This window comes from Numida meleagris, chromosome 1 (assembly GCF_002078875.1).
Source record: "Numida meleagris isolate 19003 breed g44 Domestic line chromosome 1, NumMel1.0, whole genome shotgun sequence".
Taxonomy (NCBI): domain Eukaryota; kingdom Metazoa; phylum Chordata; class Aves; order Galliformes; family Numididae; genus Numida; species Numida meleagris.
This window is the reverse complement of record NC_034409.1, coordinates 180,208,139-180,225,997: the sequence shown is the minus strand read 5'-3', so window position 1 is coordinate 180,225,997 and position 17,859 is coordinate 180,208,139. Positions and strand designations below refer to the sequence as shown.

The 17,859-nt window shown below is 35.8% G+C and overlaps 1 protein-coding gene across 1 annotated transcript in view; it reads left to right on the top strand.

Annotated features, from left to right (window-relative positions):
• The window catches only part of DYNC2H1 (dynein cytoplasmic 2 heavy chain 1), a 150,893-nt gene that overhangs the window by 100,254 nt on the left and 32,780 nt on the right, over positions 1–17,859 (top strand). The window contains exons 82-83 of the mRNA XM_021380833.1: positions 363–467; positions 9,642–9,758. Coding sequence (XP_021236508.1) covers positions 363–467; positions 9,642–9,758 — 222 coding nt within the window. The remainder of the gene's footprint in view (positions 1–362; positions 468–9,641; positions 9,759–17,859) is intronic.

Here is a 17,859-nt window from a genome sequence, read left to right as displayed (position 1 = left end):
TTTAATTGCTTTTTATTCTTTTAGAGTGGAAACATAGTTTAAAAAAAAGTATATATTAAAACGTGTATGTTCTGGAGGTTGGTGGCCCTGCCTGTGGCATGGGGGTTGGAACTTGATGATCCTTGGGGTCCCTTCCAACCCAAGCCATTCTATGATTCTATGTATTTTTACTTAGTAAAAAGAAAAAAATTATCAATAAAATTACCAAGATGCCTGTACTATATGCATACTGTATACATTTTAATCTAAAATCATATAAGTGTCATGCAGTGCACTTAATTAAATTCTTTTCACAGTTAATTTTGTGAACTGAACAAAAAGTTTTCTCAGTGATGTTTATTATATCTTTTCTTTAAATCTAGGATTATCGTCATATTATTGAAAGCCTTCCAGAAGATGATAAACCTGACTTTTTTGGTCTCCCTGCTAATATTGCTCGTTCATCACAGCGTATGATCAGTTCCCAGGTAAAAATATATTTTTCATTTACCTCTGAATATTTTCTGTCTCTAATGTATGCTCTAGAATCCAATCACTTTTTCATAAGTATGAATTTCCATAAGATTGTCAGTGTGAACGGAAGAATTTTTGGACTATGTTGACTCTTATCTGTAGAACATTTTTTATAGTAACCACTACAATTTTACAACATAAAAGAAAATTCAAAAATAAACTCTATAGGTGTCTTGCATATAGATTAGAGTTGTATGGAATTATCAATAGCAAGACATTCTTAAGTATTTCAGTCGAATAGAATTGTTTACTTATTTTTTTTTGTCTGTATTATTATACAGACATTATGAGCCTACATGTGAATATATGAAAGCAGACTCTGTTGAAACTTTTGTCATGATGGAAAAAGCCTTTCATCTTCACTTCAGGCAGTCTGCGAGGCAGAAATACTTGCCTTTATAAGATTATATTATGTTTATCAAATAGATTTTATGCTTCTTATCCGTTTATAAAAAATATACTTTTTATTATTAAGTGATTGAAAAAACATATTCAGGCATTTGCTTATCAATGAGACTGCTCCATATCAGTATGTTTCACTATCCTTTGTTTATGTCTAAGCTTTGCTATACATTTCCATGATGGATCTCTGGGAGATACTGAGCTTCAAAACAGAATGTATTCAATAATTAAGTTCTTGGTTGACACTTCCTGCAGTCTTATGTTTTTAGGGTCATTTTTATTAGTAAAGAGACGGTGTTTTATTTATATATCTTTGTCTTACAATATGGTTTTTGGATTAACCTTGGTTTATTAAGGTTCAGTCTATTCTGAGTGCTTTGACCTAAATCTTTAGAGAGAGAAGTATAACCGTTCATGAGGTATGTGGAACATACCTCATATATGAAACATAGTAGCTGAAAGGAGCTTACAAGTTCAGATGCGTCCCCTATGAAAAAGTAATCAAGTGGATTTTGATTTGATCTTGGATTTTTAAATACAGTATACATTTGATCAACTGAGTACATGTAAATTAAGAGTATTTCAGTAAACTTTTAGGTTTTTCCTTTTAGGATGCGTTTGCTGACTCATGTCTGTGCTAAATATGTGGTGTATTCTCTTATAAATGAGAATCTACTACCCCGTATGTTTCTCATCTACTAGACGTTATCCTTTCTCAGTCTGTATTTTTACTGACGTCTTCTTTCTTATGCAGAGCCGCGCAGAGCTGTACTGTCCACTCGACTGAGCTCAGGGTTAGAGGAAGTAGCTTTCTTAAAGCATGCATCATTTAAAGTCACTTTTTTAAAACCAACTGACAAATTTTTACTTTCCTCATCTGACTGATTGTTTTAAATCTGAGACCATTCACATATTCATTGATTTTAAGACCTTTTATCATTTCAAAATCTTTCAAGATAAATATTAAAAACAGATTAACACTGTGATCTGTTTTACTAACTGTGAAGTTACACTAATGTAATTATTTTAAAAGAAATCTCATTTTATTTTATCAGTTTATTCCACCACTTAAGGCAGAACACCTAGATAATAGAAATGAATGTTTTTAATAGACCTTCCAGGAATAGTATTTATTTTTCATGTGTAGGAATGACAGTTTGCGTTGCTGTAGCATCACATTTTTCTGCTCTAGTAGAAATTTTCTGCAGCACAGTGCAGCATTTTGCAGTTATGCAGAGTTCTCTTCTGTAACCTTCTACTGCACTGCCAGTGCAACTACTGAACGTATTCACAGCTTTTTTTTTTTTTTTTTTTTTTCCCAGCAGGGTCTTCAATTTTAGTTCAAGAGCTGAATACCACTAGCTGTATGATTTTAATGTTAATCCTTACTTACTGAATTGTTAGAAACTATGTCTTAAGATGTTCTGTAGTACAATTCAGTGTTAATGGTGTATGCATACTGGTAACGGTGATTTTCTTTTTAAGAAAGTATTTGACTTAAGTATACATGTGATCTTTCCAGCATACAGTATTCTTCTGGGTTTTATTTTCAGTTGTTTTGTGTAGGTAGAGCAGCTGGATTTCTAAAGTTCACTGTGGTTCTGCCTTACCTACTATAACAACGTGCCTTTGACACAACTTCACTTAGGTTGAATATGACTGTGAATAATCTCATGTCTCTTGCTATGTTCTCTCTGCAAAACAGTGCAGTCAAAGTAGAAAATAACTCAGCTGACAGTTCAGCTACAAGTCGTCATAGCTCATTCTGTTTGTTTAATGCCAGGTAGATTGTCTGCACAGCTGCAGCTCCACTTTCCTCATGCTCAACAAATGTCCCTACCACTAGGCTACTGTTGTGCTCCTTTCTTGTGATCTGATAAATGCTGTGGTTTTTCTTGCATATTGGTTTGTATTCTGATGGTTTAATCTCCCAGTATAACCTATACCAACGATTAGAAAAGTCTATTAGACTGTATGAAGTTTTCCTGTGGATGAAAAGGGCCCACAATTTGGATCTTTCTCTTGTCACCCTATTATAGAGATGACTCTTGATATCGTGGTGGTCTCGTATTTTCAGGACTATATTTTCTGTTTTATGAATACCTATGAACTTTTTTCATCCTTTATTGTAATTTTAATGGAATAATAATGAAATATCTTCAACAAAACACTGTTTATCCTATTTCTGGACTGAAGTGCACTGGCCCCTCTGTATATATTTTACACCTTGGAAAAGCAATTAAGAGCTATCTTGTTCAGTGCAGGATTTGCAGCATACCTGCAAACTAGTGTGAATTATTGCTAGTAAACCCCCTAGGAAGATGAAATGAAAATGCAGAAATGTTGGAATAATCTCAGGTGATCTATTTTTTTTAATGACAGGAAAGTATGATAAGCCTAATCCAAAACCAATTAAAGGGTTGTTGTTGTTTTGTTCTGTTTTTCTAAAAAAGCCCATGTTCAGTTTATCTCATCTAACTTGAATTGTATGAATAATATTAGCCACCTCTTCTTAATTTTGTGTGTGTGTGTGTGTGTTACTGGAGAAAGACAAGCAGGTACAGAAAATAATTTATGCCATTCTTAGATAAGCACCTAAAATAAAGGTGTGAATCATTGTTTGGAAGTATGTATTTCTTTAGAGGAATCTCTGTGGTAATGTCAACAGTATTTGTAAAAATAGTATAATGAGCATTTTAATGGCCATTTCAGAAATTAAGGAAAACTACTGTAACTAGCAGGGTGTTTGTTATGCAGAAATGGGATGCTGGACTATTTGAAGAACTAGATATTAATCGGGACACAAATTGAAACATAGTTGTTTCTCCATTTCTCCACTGAGAGTTATAACAATCCAAGTATAGATACCATGATTTCATCTCATATGTAAGTATTTAATTCAAAATTGAAAGGCTTATGAGGAGAAAGTGAAAATTCAGTCATCTTAAAGCATGCGTAGAGATGTTGCTAATTTTCTTAATAAAAGCTAAGAAATGTAAAGGTGATTTTATTAATCACCTCCTGCCCTCCTCCTGTGCTGACCTTGGGGGCTGCAGGGCCGCTTCTCCCAAATCTCTCACCCCTCCCTCCCAGCTGCAGTTGCACAGCACTGTTGCCCTCCCTCCAATCCACTCTCCCAGAGGCGCACCCAGCGTTACTCAGCGGTGTGTCCCTGTGGGAGCAGCTGGAGCTGCCCTGCTCTGACATGGGGCACTGCTGGGTGCTGCTCACAGAGCCACCCCTGCAGCCTCTGCACTGCTACTTAAACGTTGCCATGTAAACTTAAGACAAGTAGCTCATCATACCTTAGCATCCCTGTTAAATATAGTACTCATTTAAAATAGTTACTATTGCTATTCTGCCTGTCCTTGAAAATTGGATATTTTTTGAGGAAAAAACAATGAATAGCAGACTAATAATGGAAAACAGTGTAAAAGCAATCAAGTAAGGCAAGCAAATGTGAACCAAGGTCAGAAAATATGAAGCGTATCTTGCCTCATTAAATGTAGTTGCAATAATCCCATTGACTTGAGTAAAACAGCATCTTATCCTTTGGTTCTTTTATTCAACTTTTTTGAAGAAAACCTTTAACCGTTTTCATTTTCAGCAAGTCACTCGTGGATTTCATACCTCTTCTCCTCAATTTTTTGCAGATCTTGTTTGCAATCTAATGTATGACTATAGCATAGTTCCAGTTCTGGCTTTTACCTTGCAAATGACAGCAACAGGGACAACACGTTCCACGTGTACAAGGACACCTGGAACTGTGAGACTGCTGAAGCATACTTGAGCTTATACACCTGGTCTGCACTGCTTGTGTTACCCAAATCAGCTAAAGTAAATTTAGGGTGAACATGTCCACCCAATACTAAATCATATATGTAACTGCAATATTTTACTATATAGAGAATAGTGGGGCTGTGGTTTGCAATCATTTATTGAAATGCAGCTGTAATACAATAATGGCTGTAGCTTCTTGTCCTTTCCTGAACAGATTAGATTTTCCTTTTCAAGCTCTAGATCCATAAAGGGATTGTGAACATTAGTTCCTAATTTTATATCTACCACTTCCCCATAATTCTATTTATGGTGCATGGAGTAATGTGGGTATGATTACTGAAAAGTATGCAATTGAAATTATTCTGAACTTGTTACATTATTGCAATTGATGTCAGGATGAACAGAAAGCTATTTTCGTAAAATAATTCAAATTTTTTATCTCTTGTGTTTACTGTGCAGAGCATATAATTACTGACATTTATTAAATGCATCCCACATCACAAATATATGACTAATAGGCTCTAGCAGAAATCGATGAGTAAGGCCAAATTGTATTTATTAATTACCCTATGATTGAGCAATTTGTGTACCCAACGAGAATTTTTAAAATATGGGGAGCGTTTTCCATATACCTATGGTGCTGCATGAAAGGCATTCTTTGCCACAGAACAAAACGGAACCTACAGTGGAAAACATAGCCCTCTGCCATGGCATTGCATCAATGCAGTACTACTACATGAAAGTTTATTAATTCCTGTAGAATTAGGACTGTGTGTATGAGAGTACATTGGTGCTCTGTATGTGAGAATGTTGTTCTTTTCTAAGAACAAGCTGCAGTTTTCCAGATTTCTTGAATTTTCAGGGTGTGTAATGAGCCTCGGTCATCCCCTTCTTCTGGCCTTCCTTTTAGCATTGTGTTCTCCAGGTAATATGGATCATGGGGAGCTCCACAAAGCAAAACCCCCTAGCTGTTCTTTTGGAGAAGGCGCAGCTGCAGCGCTGGATTGGTCAGTAGTGGACTTGTGTAGTTCATCTGTAGAGTCATCCTGAGTTTCTTTTCCTCCTGTGTTGAATTCCCTTCTTTACAGAAGAATCTTCTGGATGTCTAAGGTATACGGTCCTCTTCTTTTTAAAACAAGATCCTGGTGATATCAATGTCTTTCTCTTTTTCACTTTGTATTTTGATTAAAAGAAATGTATCTCTGAAAATCATCCAGTCCTAGTTCAGATCGTTATTGAGAGAGTGAACAATATTTAAGTGACCTTAAGGGAACAACAAAAGACTGAACATAAACCTGTGGTGTTCCTAATACATCCACATGCAGTTTGAACGATATGCCTATGAATGCTATTTAAGTACCCTCATCCCAACAACCTCCAGGGACTGTGTTTTTGCAGAGAAGTAAGCAGCACACCAAGTCTGAAAATTGGGAAGGCGTTATTAGCAGCTCAGTCTTAGGCTACTTACACAATGCTGTGGATAAGTCCAGTCAAATTACAAGGAACAATGTGGAAGTGTTTAGTACTGTCAGGAGGCACATCAGTCTGAAATCTGTTCCCTGCTTTGACACACTGTGGTCAAGGGAGAAATAGTCACAGTGTCCTGAGTTACTACATTGCCAATGTTTACCAAGGTGACTGCATTACCACTTCCTATTTTAGTTTAAATTGTAAAGTCTTATAGAAATAGAAATATTTCATTGAACAGCTCTGTAAAGGGATGTGTTTTTTCAGTCAGAGAAATGAAATGCTGAAGTGGTTTCTGCGCTAAGTCCACATCCTTTAAAAACTGGTAGATGGCAGTAGTGTATCTGCTTTGATCTTTCCTATAGATTTACTGAGAAAAGTTTGTTAGCTTTCTGTTCAAAAATAAAAATCCTTTTATCTGTTCCATAGCCATGGGGGGAAAAAAAAAAGTAGATATTGGCAAATCTGTTCTGTTTTTTATTCCTAGAACAGTTATCATACTTAGTTCAGGAATTATTTATCCTAGTTTTTGTATTCAGTTTAGTGACATAGAATTTCACAATACATTGTAGATTTTATTTCATTCGTCTTTTTTCAAATTATAATGCCACTCGTAAAATTTGACTTTGTTGTGTAATGTTTAAGGTGGATTCATTATGGGATAGGTACAACAGTTAGATATATGGCTGTTTTTATTATATATTTTGTTTGTGAAGTACCAATTTTTCCTGTAGCTGTGATTTACCAAAAGCAAGCCTTTTTCTTCATGTTGTAGATGAGTAAAGAACAGAAATTGGGTCTGTGTTCCTGGAATTCTGTTTTTATCAAACTTCCAGAGGAGGAAATGCTAAGATCTTAGCATTTTTTCATTCTTATTTTTCCTTTTTTTTTTCTTTTTTTCATTTTCAAGTCTAACATGACTTTCCAATCATTCCATATAAAGCTATGTGGCATCACTCATTATCTTTATTGTTTTCCATAGCCTTCATTCTCTCTTTTAATTTCTCTAAATATGTTTTCTCTTACTATAATTCAGTAGTCAATAATATAACGGCATATATCCAGAGAAACTGATGAAGCACGAAGTATATGAAAAAGCTGGGATACATAGTTAGTTTTAATAACAGGGCAAACAAATATTGACATTTTAATCTCAACTACCCCACCTTTACTCATATATATAATTTACATTCTCCTAAGATGATAGTGAAAGAAAGCATACAATATATGAATTTTCCAATAAGGAGGAACAAAAATATTTGGTAATAGTTTCTGTGTACTGTCCATAGTTTTTAGATGCTCTGTTCACAAATAAATTACTCTATCATTTTAACTATAGCTTGATGATTATTTTCCCTTACTTAAAACAGGCAGTTTCTGTGAAGGTTCATGGTTCTGAATAACCTTCTTGCCCATCTATGACCAAGCCTTTTTTTCGTGATTGCTTTTATATTCTGACTGCCTTTATTTCCATCCTCTTATACTTTCGTGGTATATATATCCTTTTCTCTGGTAATTTCCCCCCTATTTTTCATGTATTCAAAATATTTAGGTATGTATTTGGACTGTGCTTAGACAACATACAAGGGCTTTTAAGAATAGTAATATATGTATTAAAAGGTATTGTAAAAATATTGTGATTTTGATTACCCTCTTTGATACAAATATGATTAGATTTTCAGATTGCTCAGTATTGTAACTATATCTGTCTCTCCTTCATACCTTTCCAAAATAGACTGCAGAGGATCTACATGTCTGCATCTGGGTCCGGTCACTGCCAGTGCTCTCTTTGTGGTCATAGAACCATCATGTTTAAGACATGATGGGTCTTGTTGTAGCGGAGGTATCTGATTGTAAGGTGACCTGTTGATAGCTACCTCACATCCTATAATACAGTGAGAGGATCTGACTTCTTGAGGTGTAAAGTTAGCTTTTCAGGAAATAAAAAACTTCAATCAAAATTCTGCAACGTTGACCCATCTTTTTGAGGTATTTGCACAAGAGGAAGAACAGTGTAGCCCACTTAAGATCTATCTGTTGGATATGTAGAGAGGAAAAGGTATCAATCTTGGTGATTTAGGTGCTTCAAGTAAATGCCTGAAGGTAGCTATGGTGAATTTGCACTTATCTGTGATAAGTTCGATTTAAGTGACTACGCTCAGTGGCCTCTCTCAACTCAAAAGTTACTTGTTATCCTTAAGTACAGATACCTAATCACATTCCTTTTTTCATCTCTGTCAAGGTCTCACTCTAAGTGCTCAACCAGTCCGTGTGCACATTTCTGTCCTGCTGCGTCTTAGACCCGTTTTTGTGCTTTGTATGACATCCGTGAGAATCACATAAAAGACAAAGCTTATTTGTTTCGCCTGCAGATGAATACAGCTCCTATGGAGGGAACTGTTCATCTCTGAGATCTGGAAGAAACAGAGTATGCAGAACTCTCTAGGAGAACAGATCATATTTTCATTTGTGATGGAACTAAAAAATATTTTTTTTTCAGAATTAACCATATTATATATCAGTACTGTTTTAGCTTATCTAAAAGTATCTTCAAACTTTTTATTCTAAAAATAGGTTTATGTATTACACAATATATTTATGTATATACTTGTAGATTGTAATATATTCATCTTATTATCTGGATTTGTGTCTTGTGAGACGTTTAACATAAGAATAAACTATAGTAATTGTTATAAATATTAAAATAACAGTTCAGTGTACTAGTTTACTACTGATTTACTTAACATAGATAAAATATCCCTGCTTAAGGGGTGCACTGCTTTTTCTCTGTATAAGTTTAACTGCAGTATTTCTTTATAAATATAGGCATATATTTGATCAATTTGTTTGGAGTTTCCAGGATTGCTAACAAGGAGAAGCAGTTGGATCTGATGAAGTGAGAGCTCCCCTTCTTTCTGAGAGTTTGGCAGTTATTCTTTTAATTACTTAAATGTCTATTTACTCATTTAAAAAGAGAGGGAGTGCTTTTTTAAATGAGTAAATAGACATTTAAGTAATTTGAGCTAAGAAGAAAAGCTGAGAAAGAATCCATGGGAGATCAGAATGAATTTATTATAATTCTCTTGGAGTTTTCTTGCCTGATACATTATGTGTATGTCTAGTATGTATTCTGTTGTGTTATTGATATTTTTTTAGCTCAAGCTTTTTTCTGTAGATTATGTGAAAAAGAGGATTTTGATTGAATTATACACCTCTTTAGTTTTTAAATTATAGTTGAACACAGGCAATGAACATGATAATAAAAATAAAGAAGGTTTTTGGTTTTGAGCTTAATCTGAATGAGGCTCAGGTATATGTTTGTGTATGGATATTGCTTGTGCTTAAATAGATGATGATTAGCAGTTAAGTATGCAGAAAGGTATAGTCCACAGATAAATTAGAGAATATTTACTACTTGCATTTTTGTACATTTTTATTTATCCTTATTCAAGATCTGCATTTGTTTTCCCAACACTCAGGTCATTTCACAGCTTCGGATCCTGAGCAGGTCAGTAAGTGCTGGCTGCAAATTTGACAGAGAAATATGGTCGGCTGAACTTTCACCTGTTCTCAGCCTATGGAAGAAACTTAATCAGGTAGGAAAGTAGCTTTGAAAAGACAATCTTTTTTCTCCACAGTAACTACATTAAAAGTAAGGTTTGAGAAATTGTCTTGGATACTGAAACATAAGGAGTTTAGAAGTAAATGAAATGCATTTGATGAGGGAAGTATAATGTTACATGTATGTAATTAACTATGAAGTCTGCATGTAATATAATAGCCTATCACTTTCTCCTTCATATGGAAGTGATACCACACTCACAAGATATGGTTAACATCTGGTATTTATATTCACAAAAAGTTTTTCCTCTATTATATTGAAATATGCTCACTTGCTTTAAGCTGATGATTCATTAAAATCCTTTCTACAAAGCTTGCAATATCCAGTATCACTTCCTTTTTCTTCGACTGGGTTCTGTTTGGTGGCTGCTTTGTTCACGTGTGTTATAAAGCTTGGTTTCCAGCCATTTCTCTTGATCTCCGTTTAGCTGTGACGTGTGCACGTTGTCTTTGAAATGCAGGTAGTAGGCATACTAGGGAAAGATTTTTCTCACCAAATGTCAGGTACCTACCTAGACATTAGGCCATATTTTCTCCTCAGTGGTAAGAAATAGAGCAGGGACATCACAGTCTAAAAATATGTCTTGTACATAAGAACACTGGCATGAGAAGAACCTTTCCCTTACTTAGATAACAACATACAAAAGAGTGACGTGAGGTATACATTGGAATTCACAATTACGTTTTGAAATGTCTCAAATCCTTTTCTTACACATGCTAAGTTGTTGGAAATATCCAAATAATTGATCAGGATGGTATCTCTGATAAAAGCAGATTTTATTCGCAATTGCAATGGCGGGTGTCCTGCAAGCAGGCACCCCGCAGAAAGCAGTGTTACATCTTTTATGCCCTATTACCCGATGCTTATCTTTTCCTCCCCTGGTTCCTCATTGGCTGAGTACTTCAGGTTCACAATCTTCCCGGCGCTCAACTAAACATAAAGATACTGGCTGAACATAAATTGTTGCTAGCTAAGCATGTATATTGCTAATTAATTAACTTCTAACTCTTGCTTACTCAGCACCCGGTCATTATTTCTGGACACCTGTTGATTCTTGGATAAAGATAAGTGTGGAAGGAGGATAGAGGGAAGCATCCTGAGGCCTGCCTGTTGTATCCCTCCCCCAATCCTAGAGTGAGACAATTTGGCCTTGTGTGGAGGCCCTGGCTTCTTTGATATTTGATAAACCTGCTATTCTTTTGCTGAGGGCCTCTTAGCAAAACAGAATAACCTTACAATATGCTTTTAGTCTAAAATACAGAAGTTGTGGTCTTGGTACTTATTCATTACTTCATCTACTTACTAAGCATGCATCAATATCTAAAGGACAGTTGATGAAAACAATCAGAGACCCCCCCCTTTCAATGAAATAAAGAGAACCCCAGAAAGAATTATTAGTATCAATAAAGAGACCACGAAATAAAGTACGAATCTTGTTAGTTCTATATGCAGAAGCAACATTCAATTCCTACAAAGTGTATGATGAATCATATATTTTTGTCAAAATAATCTCTTGCTACTAAATAATTCATGATGAAATCTGCCACCCCTGAAATGGACTGTTGTTAATCAGGTCTGTGAACCTACAAGGAATAGCAGTATATTTCAGTGTGACACCTTCCATTGTACCTTACTTACCAGGAGTCAGCTGGTTGGTTCTTCACATACCTTTTTGCCTGCAATCCTTCTCTTCGGGAGTTCTGATGAAACAGTTTCATATGTACACATATTCAATCAGAAAATTAGAAATTTTGATAGTAATGTTTGGAAGATTGGTAAATGAAACCAGTTTTAAACTCTACCACATTAATACTATTAACGGCACCCATTGCTAACAATTAGTTCTTTTGCATTATTAATCGTTAGTACTACATATTCAAAGCACTTGTTCTTTAAAACTTATGTCAAAAATTAGTTGTGACTATACAGTAGCATGAATAAGGAAGCCACATATTTGTTGCTGATGGCAGTGGTCCTTGATGATGTTAATTACCCAAGTGAAGGTAATCAAGCCTTATTGTTCTTTGACAAGGGAAGCTGGACTCAAATCAGGTCTTGCCCCTTGCCCTCAAATGTGAGATCCCCTTTTGTAAGAGTTTTCAGTCACAAAATGGGTCTTAATCCTTTATCCCTATTCCTTAACTACAGGCTGTGCAATGCTTTGGTGGAGTTTTTTAGGCTGTAGCAGGTACCTTACTTTATCACTTAGCTATTTTTCTTTCTTGTTTACCTTTATCTTCTTGTTAAAAAGCAGAAGCAGTCTTTCCAGATCTTAACATTGCCCTTCTCTAGTGACCAGGAGGTGACCATTGGCTAGTTGTTCATAGTTACCACAGTTCTCTTTTTAGACTAAAACTTTCAAAGCCTTTACTGTTGTCCCATACTTAACACCAGGAGACACCTGGTACTGAATTCCTTGTCAGAAAACAAGCCCTCTTCACAGATTGATTGCAAGCCTAGAAGGTCATTAATGGGACCTCACACAGTGTAAGGCCTAGTTAGTATGGCCTTTTCCTAACAATAGCGATTTTACTTTTGTAGGACCACTGTGTACAGAAATACTATATATTGTTTGCTATGCTTACTATATTATATTTAAGTTCAAAAAAACACAAATATTATTTAGGACTTGTGCCTAGCGTGCAGTGCTTTTGTAGATGCAGGAGGCCTTTGTTTTAGCTACAAAACCATCCTGTTCACTATGGATTAGCATCAGCCTTACTGGTTTATACAGTCTGTGATTTCTGAATGATCTCTGACCACTGACCATCCTTCATTTTGTGAGTTACCATATGATTTGTATAGTTCAGAGAACTGAACAGCTAGTTTCTTTCTAAGATTTTGGTTTGTTGATGTGAAAGTAGATATTCTTGACACACTGTACCTGAAAACTTCCTTAGAGATGCAACATGCTCTTTTTGATCTGTGTTTTAATAAGGGCTCAGTTTACTCACCTTAAACAAAGCTTTGTTCACTGTATCAGAAATCATTGTGGCCAGGCAGGTATTACACAGAAGCTGCAGGAGACCTGCGATCTGCTTGGTAGGATGTAGAGGCAAAGGGAACATCTCAGATGTCACTAAATGCCCGCCTGAATCAAGACTGTGGTGCCTCTCTATCCTTTTGCTGCATTTTAAATAGAGGAAGAAGTATCACTATATGCATCTAGAAAGGAATCTATATTGACTTACATCTTTACTGCTCATAATATGTGGGGGAAAAAAAAATGAAGGAAAAGACTATTTGAACTTTCTTTGGTTCTTCTAACATTTTTCTGCTGTTAATAGGCTCATTTTTTTTGTCATTTGTAGATCTCCTTTAGAATAGGGTGGCCTCTAGCCTGATGGAGGTTTTTTTTGCGAGAATGTCTGCATAAGTTTCAAAACGTATATATATGCCTTTCATCAACACTTGCTTTAATAGACTGCTTTACATTTTGAAAAGGCTAAGCATCTAAAAAGATTTTACATACATCGCTACATTATAATCTTTATTCATTGTTCAATGTTTGTTTTCCAAAGTTTTAAGTAAAGACCTAGAAACCGAAATGAAGAAAGTAGTTGAATTACTGCTCAAGTTAACATCCGCACATGATTTTATTCATGCGTGAATGGACACAGAATATTAGCTGAAATGATCGTCTGATTACAAAGAAATGAAATCACAAAAAACTGTTTAATCATACGCCTGTAGTGTTTCTTTAATTTATTCTCAGTTCTGGAAGCGTATCATTTTTATGTAGCTGCAGACTATCATTATCTTTCTTTTCCTTTATCTGTTGGATACAGAGAGTGGTAAAGTAGAAGCAGATGGAATAGATGCTAACAAGACCTTCTGTATCGCTTACAAGAAGTGTCATCCTGTCAAATGAACTTATTCCCAGTGGTAGTTGGAAATAATGGTTAACTGTTTCAAACTGCCTGAAACTCAGGAAGTATAGATCCGTATAAATCTATAATCCAGTATAGATCTTAATTGATTCTAGTTAACATAATTTTAAAGCTGTTTTTAAAATCACCCACTTTTTATTCCAAAGGCGGAAGAGCAGCAGAGGCTCATTAATATGTAGACAAAGATTAACTGTGTTTTTTTGACATTTTTATTCCAATTCTGAGTATGTAAGTCAAGGATTAACTCAAGAAAGATTATCTTACAAGTGCCATGAAAATAGTTATTCAGCATCTAAATGCTGATCATTCTGAAGCATGAGAAAATTTACAACTTTACATAGATTTGTCTTATATAATTTCTACTGAAATAATTTATCATAATCTTCAAATGTGGATATGTTTGTCTGTACACTCTTAATACTATATGATGATTGCTTCTGTATTTTTGTGACAGTGTCCAAATTTAGAGAAAACAGTACGTAGCAACTGACTATATATTTCTCTGAACTGAACATCAGTGTTTAAACCCATAAAATTAGTATGGAGTACATAATCACTGGTAGAATTTAAGCAAAGAATTTGAGAAATCAATGATAAAAACACGTTTTACCTGATATTGGCCAGTGTGATGGTTTCACACTGGTGGCTAGCTAAGATCCACCATGCTGCTCTCCTGCTCCCTTTCCTCAGCAGAGCAGGTGGAGAAACTATGAATGATAGAAAAAACAACATTGGGTTGGATCTCTTACCAATGACCAACGCTGGCAAAACAGACCTAGGGACATTTATGTAATCTTTTGCCTACTGCAAAGAGATTAGAACAGTGAGCTGCAGCTCTGGCCTAGGACCTGCTAGGTCTCCTCATGGGCTGTGGCCTCCTTCAGGCCATATCCACTTGCTCTATCATGGGATCTATTTTATGTTTTTGTGAGAGCGAATTGTCATTTCTCAGTCAGTAGTACAGAGGACAGCTAACAGTCAGTGTACACAGCAGTTGGCACAGCAGTTTTTGCAGAAGAGCCCACTGAAGATGATCAGAAACTCTGCTCTGCATACCTCTTCTCAAGAAAGGTAGTGACATTCCACAGGGTACAGTCCCTAACTGCTATTGGAGCAAATGTCTCTCTAAAATTAGAACCTTGAATCAAACAGAGCTCTAGAAGAAGGATGTAGCTCTGCAGATCTTGCACTCCAGGTTACCACTGGCAATGTGGCTGGTGCCTGTGTGGACGAGCATCAAGGAGTAATAGTGTGAGGGCCAAACGAGCTTCAGAAATCTTTCCACTACAGCTCACGTCTGAGTTCCTTGCAAACAGCAAACCTTCCTGGAGGTCAGGTCAGTAAATGAGAGCCTCCTTTCACCTGCAGCAGGGAGTTGCCCACTACTATTGCTCAGTGTTCCACCCTTGTACTTGTTTGTGGCCCTAGTTTAATTGGCTTGTGAGTTTCATTGGGCACCACTTCCAACTCCCTCATTGCTTATGAGGACACTACATCTACGTGCAATCTTGAGATAGAGCAGGTACCATCCTGGTGCCAGAAGTCTCAAGTTTGCCTTTGCCCTCCTGTGAGTAGTCCCTTCCCACTCAGCAGGCAGAGACACCACCTTCATCCTCTTCAAAGAAGCTGGAGCTTGGCTCCTTTACTTATATCATGCTTACAGTCTGGTTCTGCTTGAATTATATATTGATGTGCTCAAACTTACACAAGCAAACTTTCCTTTTCTGTTCAGCTGTTATGGACTGATGTAGAATCTTTTGACACTACCATTTCTGTTAGCTTTGTTTGAAAATACTCATTTTTATTCTTAGTGTTAGAGAACACCTTTGTAATAAATACTGGCCTAAAACTGTTGCAGTGCTTCTCAGCATGATTTAGTAAAAGCTTAGCTCTAATCAAATTAATTAAACTCTCATGAACCTGCCTTTAAGTTAAAAACATAAAAAGAAACAACAAAAAAAAACCCACCACACAAACCACTCATGCTCAGTTTAAGCTTGCATACAAGACTGTTTACTGAAGAAAATGAAGGCTCTACTAAATAACTTGTCAAACAATTTTTACACAAGATTTTAAACATATCTTCCTTGATGTTGGTTGATGCCCCACCACAGCCTGTTCATCGGGACAGGGCCATCAGAAAAATCCAGTCTCCCTGTGTTCTGTTGTCTGTTCCCTTCCCATGCTGCCTCCCACATAAGGACTTCTGTTACACAGCAGTGCAGAGCACCGTCCAAAATAATGCAGGCATTGCCCATCATGTGTTAGTTTTCAGGGAAGTGCAAACATTGCAGGCTGCAACTGGGGCTGTGTAAGTGTTCCATCATGTCCAAATGACAGACTTCTACCAGCGGAGATGGGAGGAAGTGCTGTATTTTGTTTGCAGGATGGATACATTTTTTGCCTTGCTTCAGGGAAACTCTTTAATACCTCTATGAAAGTTACAAAGGCCTGCTCATAATAAAAATTCTGAAACTGCTTCAAAGCAGCATTTGCTGAATGTAAGATCATAAGCTGTCGTGGCTGCAAAAATCATGTGCTCTGTCTTCTGTTGTATTTGTAATCTGAAGGTTAACTAATTGTTTTCATAAAGTTGAATAATGCTGCAAGACAATTGAAAATTAGTGGGTTGTTGCTCTTTTATCTAAAAGATAGAAACCTCAGCTTTAACAAAAGAGCATTATTTTTTTTCACCAAGGAAAATCAATGAAATGGAAACATAGGGTCTTTCTTTAATGTATTTTCAACAAAGATATAATTGTATAATACACAGTAAAAGCTTTAGATATAAAGAAATAGCCAGAGAAATAGGAGGGCAGAACAAGTAAATCAGAAGACCAGTGGAAGATTCCAAAAAACACCACAAATGAAACTGAATTTTAAGTCAAATGCAGAACTAATCAAATGCAGAAAATATATTTTTGTTATAGCTGTTACATTTCTGAGGGTACGGCTTTTAGGAAGATAGCACAGAAAAGCTTAGAGCAGCTTAGGTGAAACTGTAAAAAATCTTACATTGTACAGAGATAGTAATAAGTACAGTACTGAATGAGGGAAAATGATCAAAGTCTCAAAATACATCTAATTTAATATTGGTAGTATAATATACTATTTAATGTTAAAGATTAGAACCTATCTTCAAATTTCTTATGATTAGGAAAGAGCACTCAATGCTTCAGAAGTTCTTCATCTTCCAAGCAGGTCATGTGAATATTTTTAAAGCTGATGTGAGTTATATACATAATAGATTCTAAGGGAATGTAATAGAATGTTAAATGTATAAGCTGATACTGGTATTCACGTTTAATTTTGCTATATAAATGACAGGTTCTTTTAACAAATTCCCAGGAGAATGCATTAAAGAGTTATGAAATGAATATGCAGTTCACAGGAGACGGTTACATAATGGACAGCATGGAGGAACTTGGAGGCCTCCTCCTTTAGTACGTTTTTCGTGAATGGAGATAGGGTATGTGAAAGACTGAGCAAAGCAATGTCTTTTTGCTGTCCCCATTTGCAATTAAATACTCCAACAACTGGACTGTGCCGCAGAACCAAGAAGCAATTTCTATCAAATATGATCCGGAGCACAGATCACATAATTATATTTTTATATATGGAAGGAACTGTGGCCTTGGAAGAATTGAAGTGAAACTCGTACTGTGATTTCAGGATTCATGCAGACAAAATTCAGAATTTGATGTTTATAAATGCTGTATGTTTTTTACACTTCGAAGAGTGAGTTTGTTGTATGCCATTTTCATGGTAGGTAGGACCTTATCCTTCATTATTCAATCAGTCCTGATGTTAAATATTAGTTTATTAGTTTTTCAGTTAGCTTTTCTCATGTTTTGCTTACTAGTTGCGTGTTTGTTCTGACAAACTTCAGAGTGCTTGGGAATAGTTATGGAGGCAAACATCCTGTGTGTTCTGGATAGCAAGATGCCATGTGACAATTCAGGAGTTTATTTAATCTGAATAAAAGTTAAAAGTACTTAGTTATAAAAAAGATACTTCCCAGAAAGTACAATCTGATTTATCTTTAATAAATTACTAGAAACTGAGAACATTTTTCCCTGAGGCTAAGATTTTTATTTTTATTTTTTGCATTTGTGGCTCGTAGACTTTTTGAATAAATGTTTAAGCTCCATAACTGGAATTCGGTGCAGCCTCTTGTCACATCTA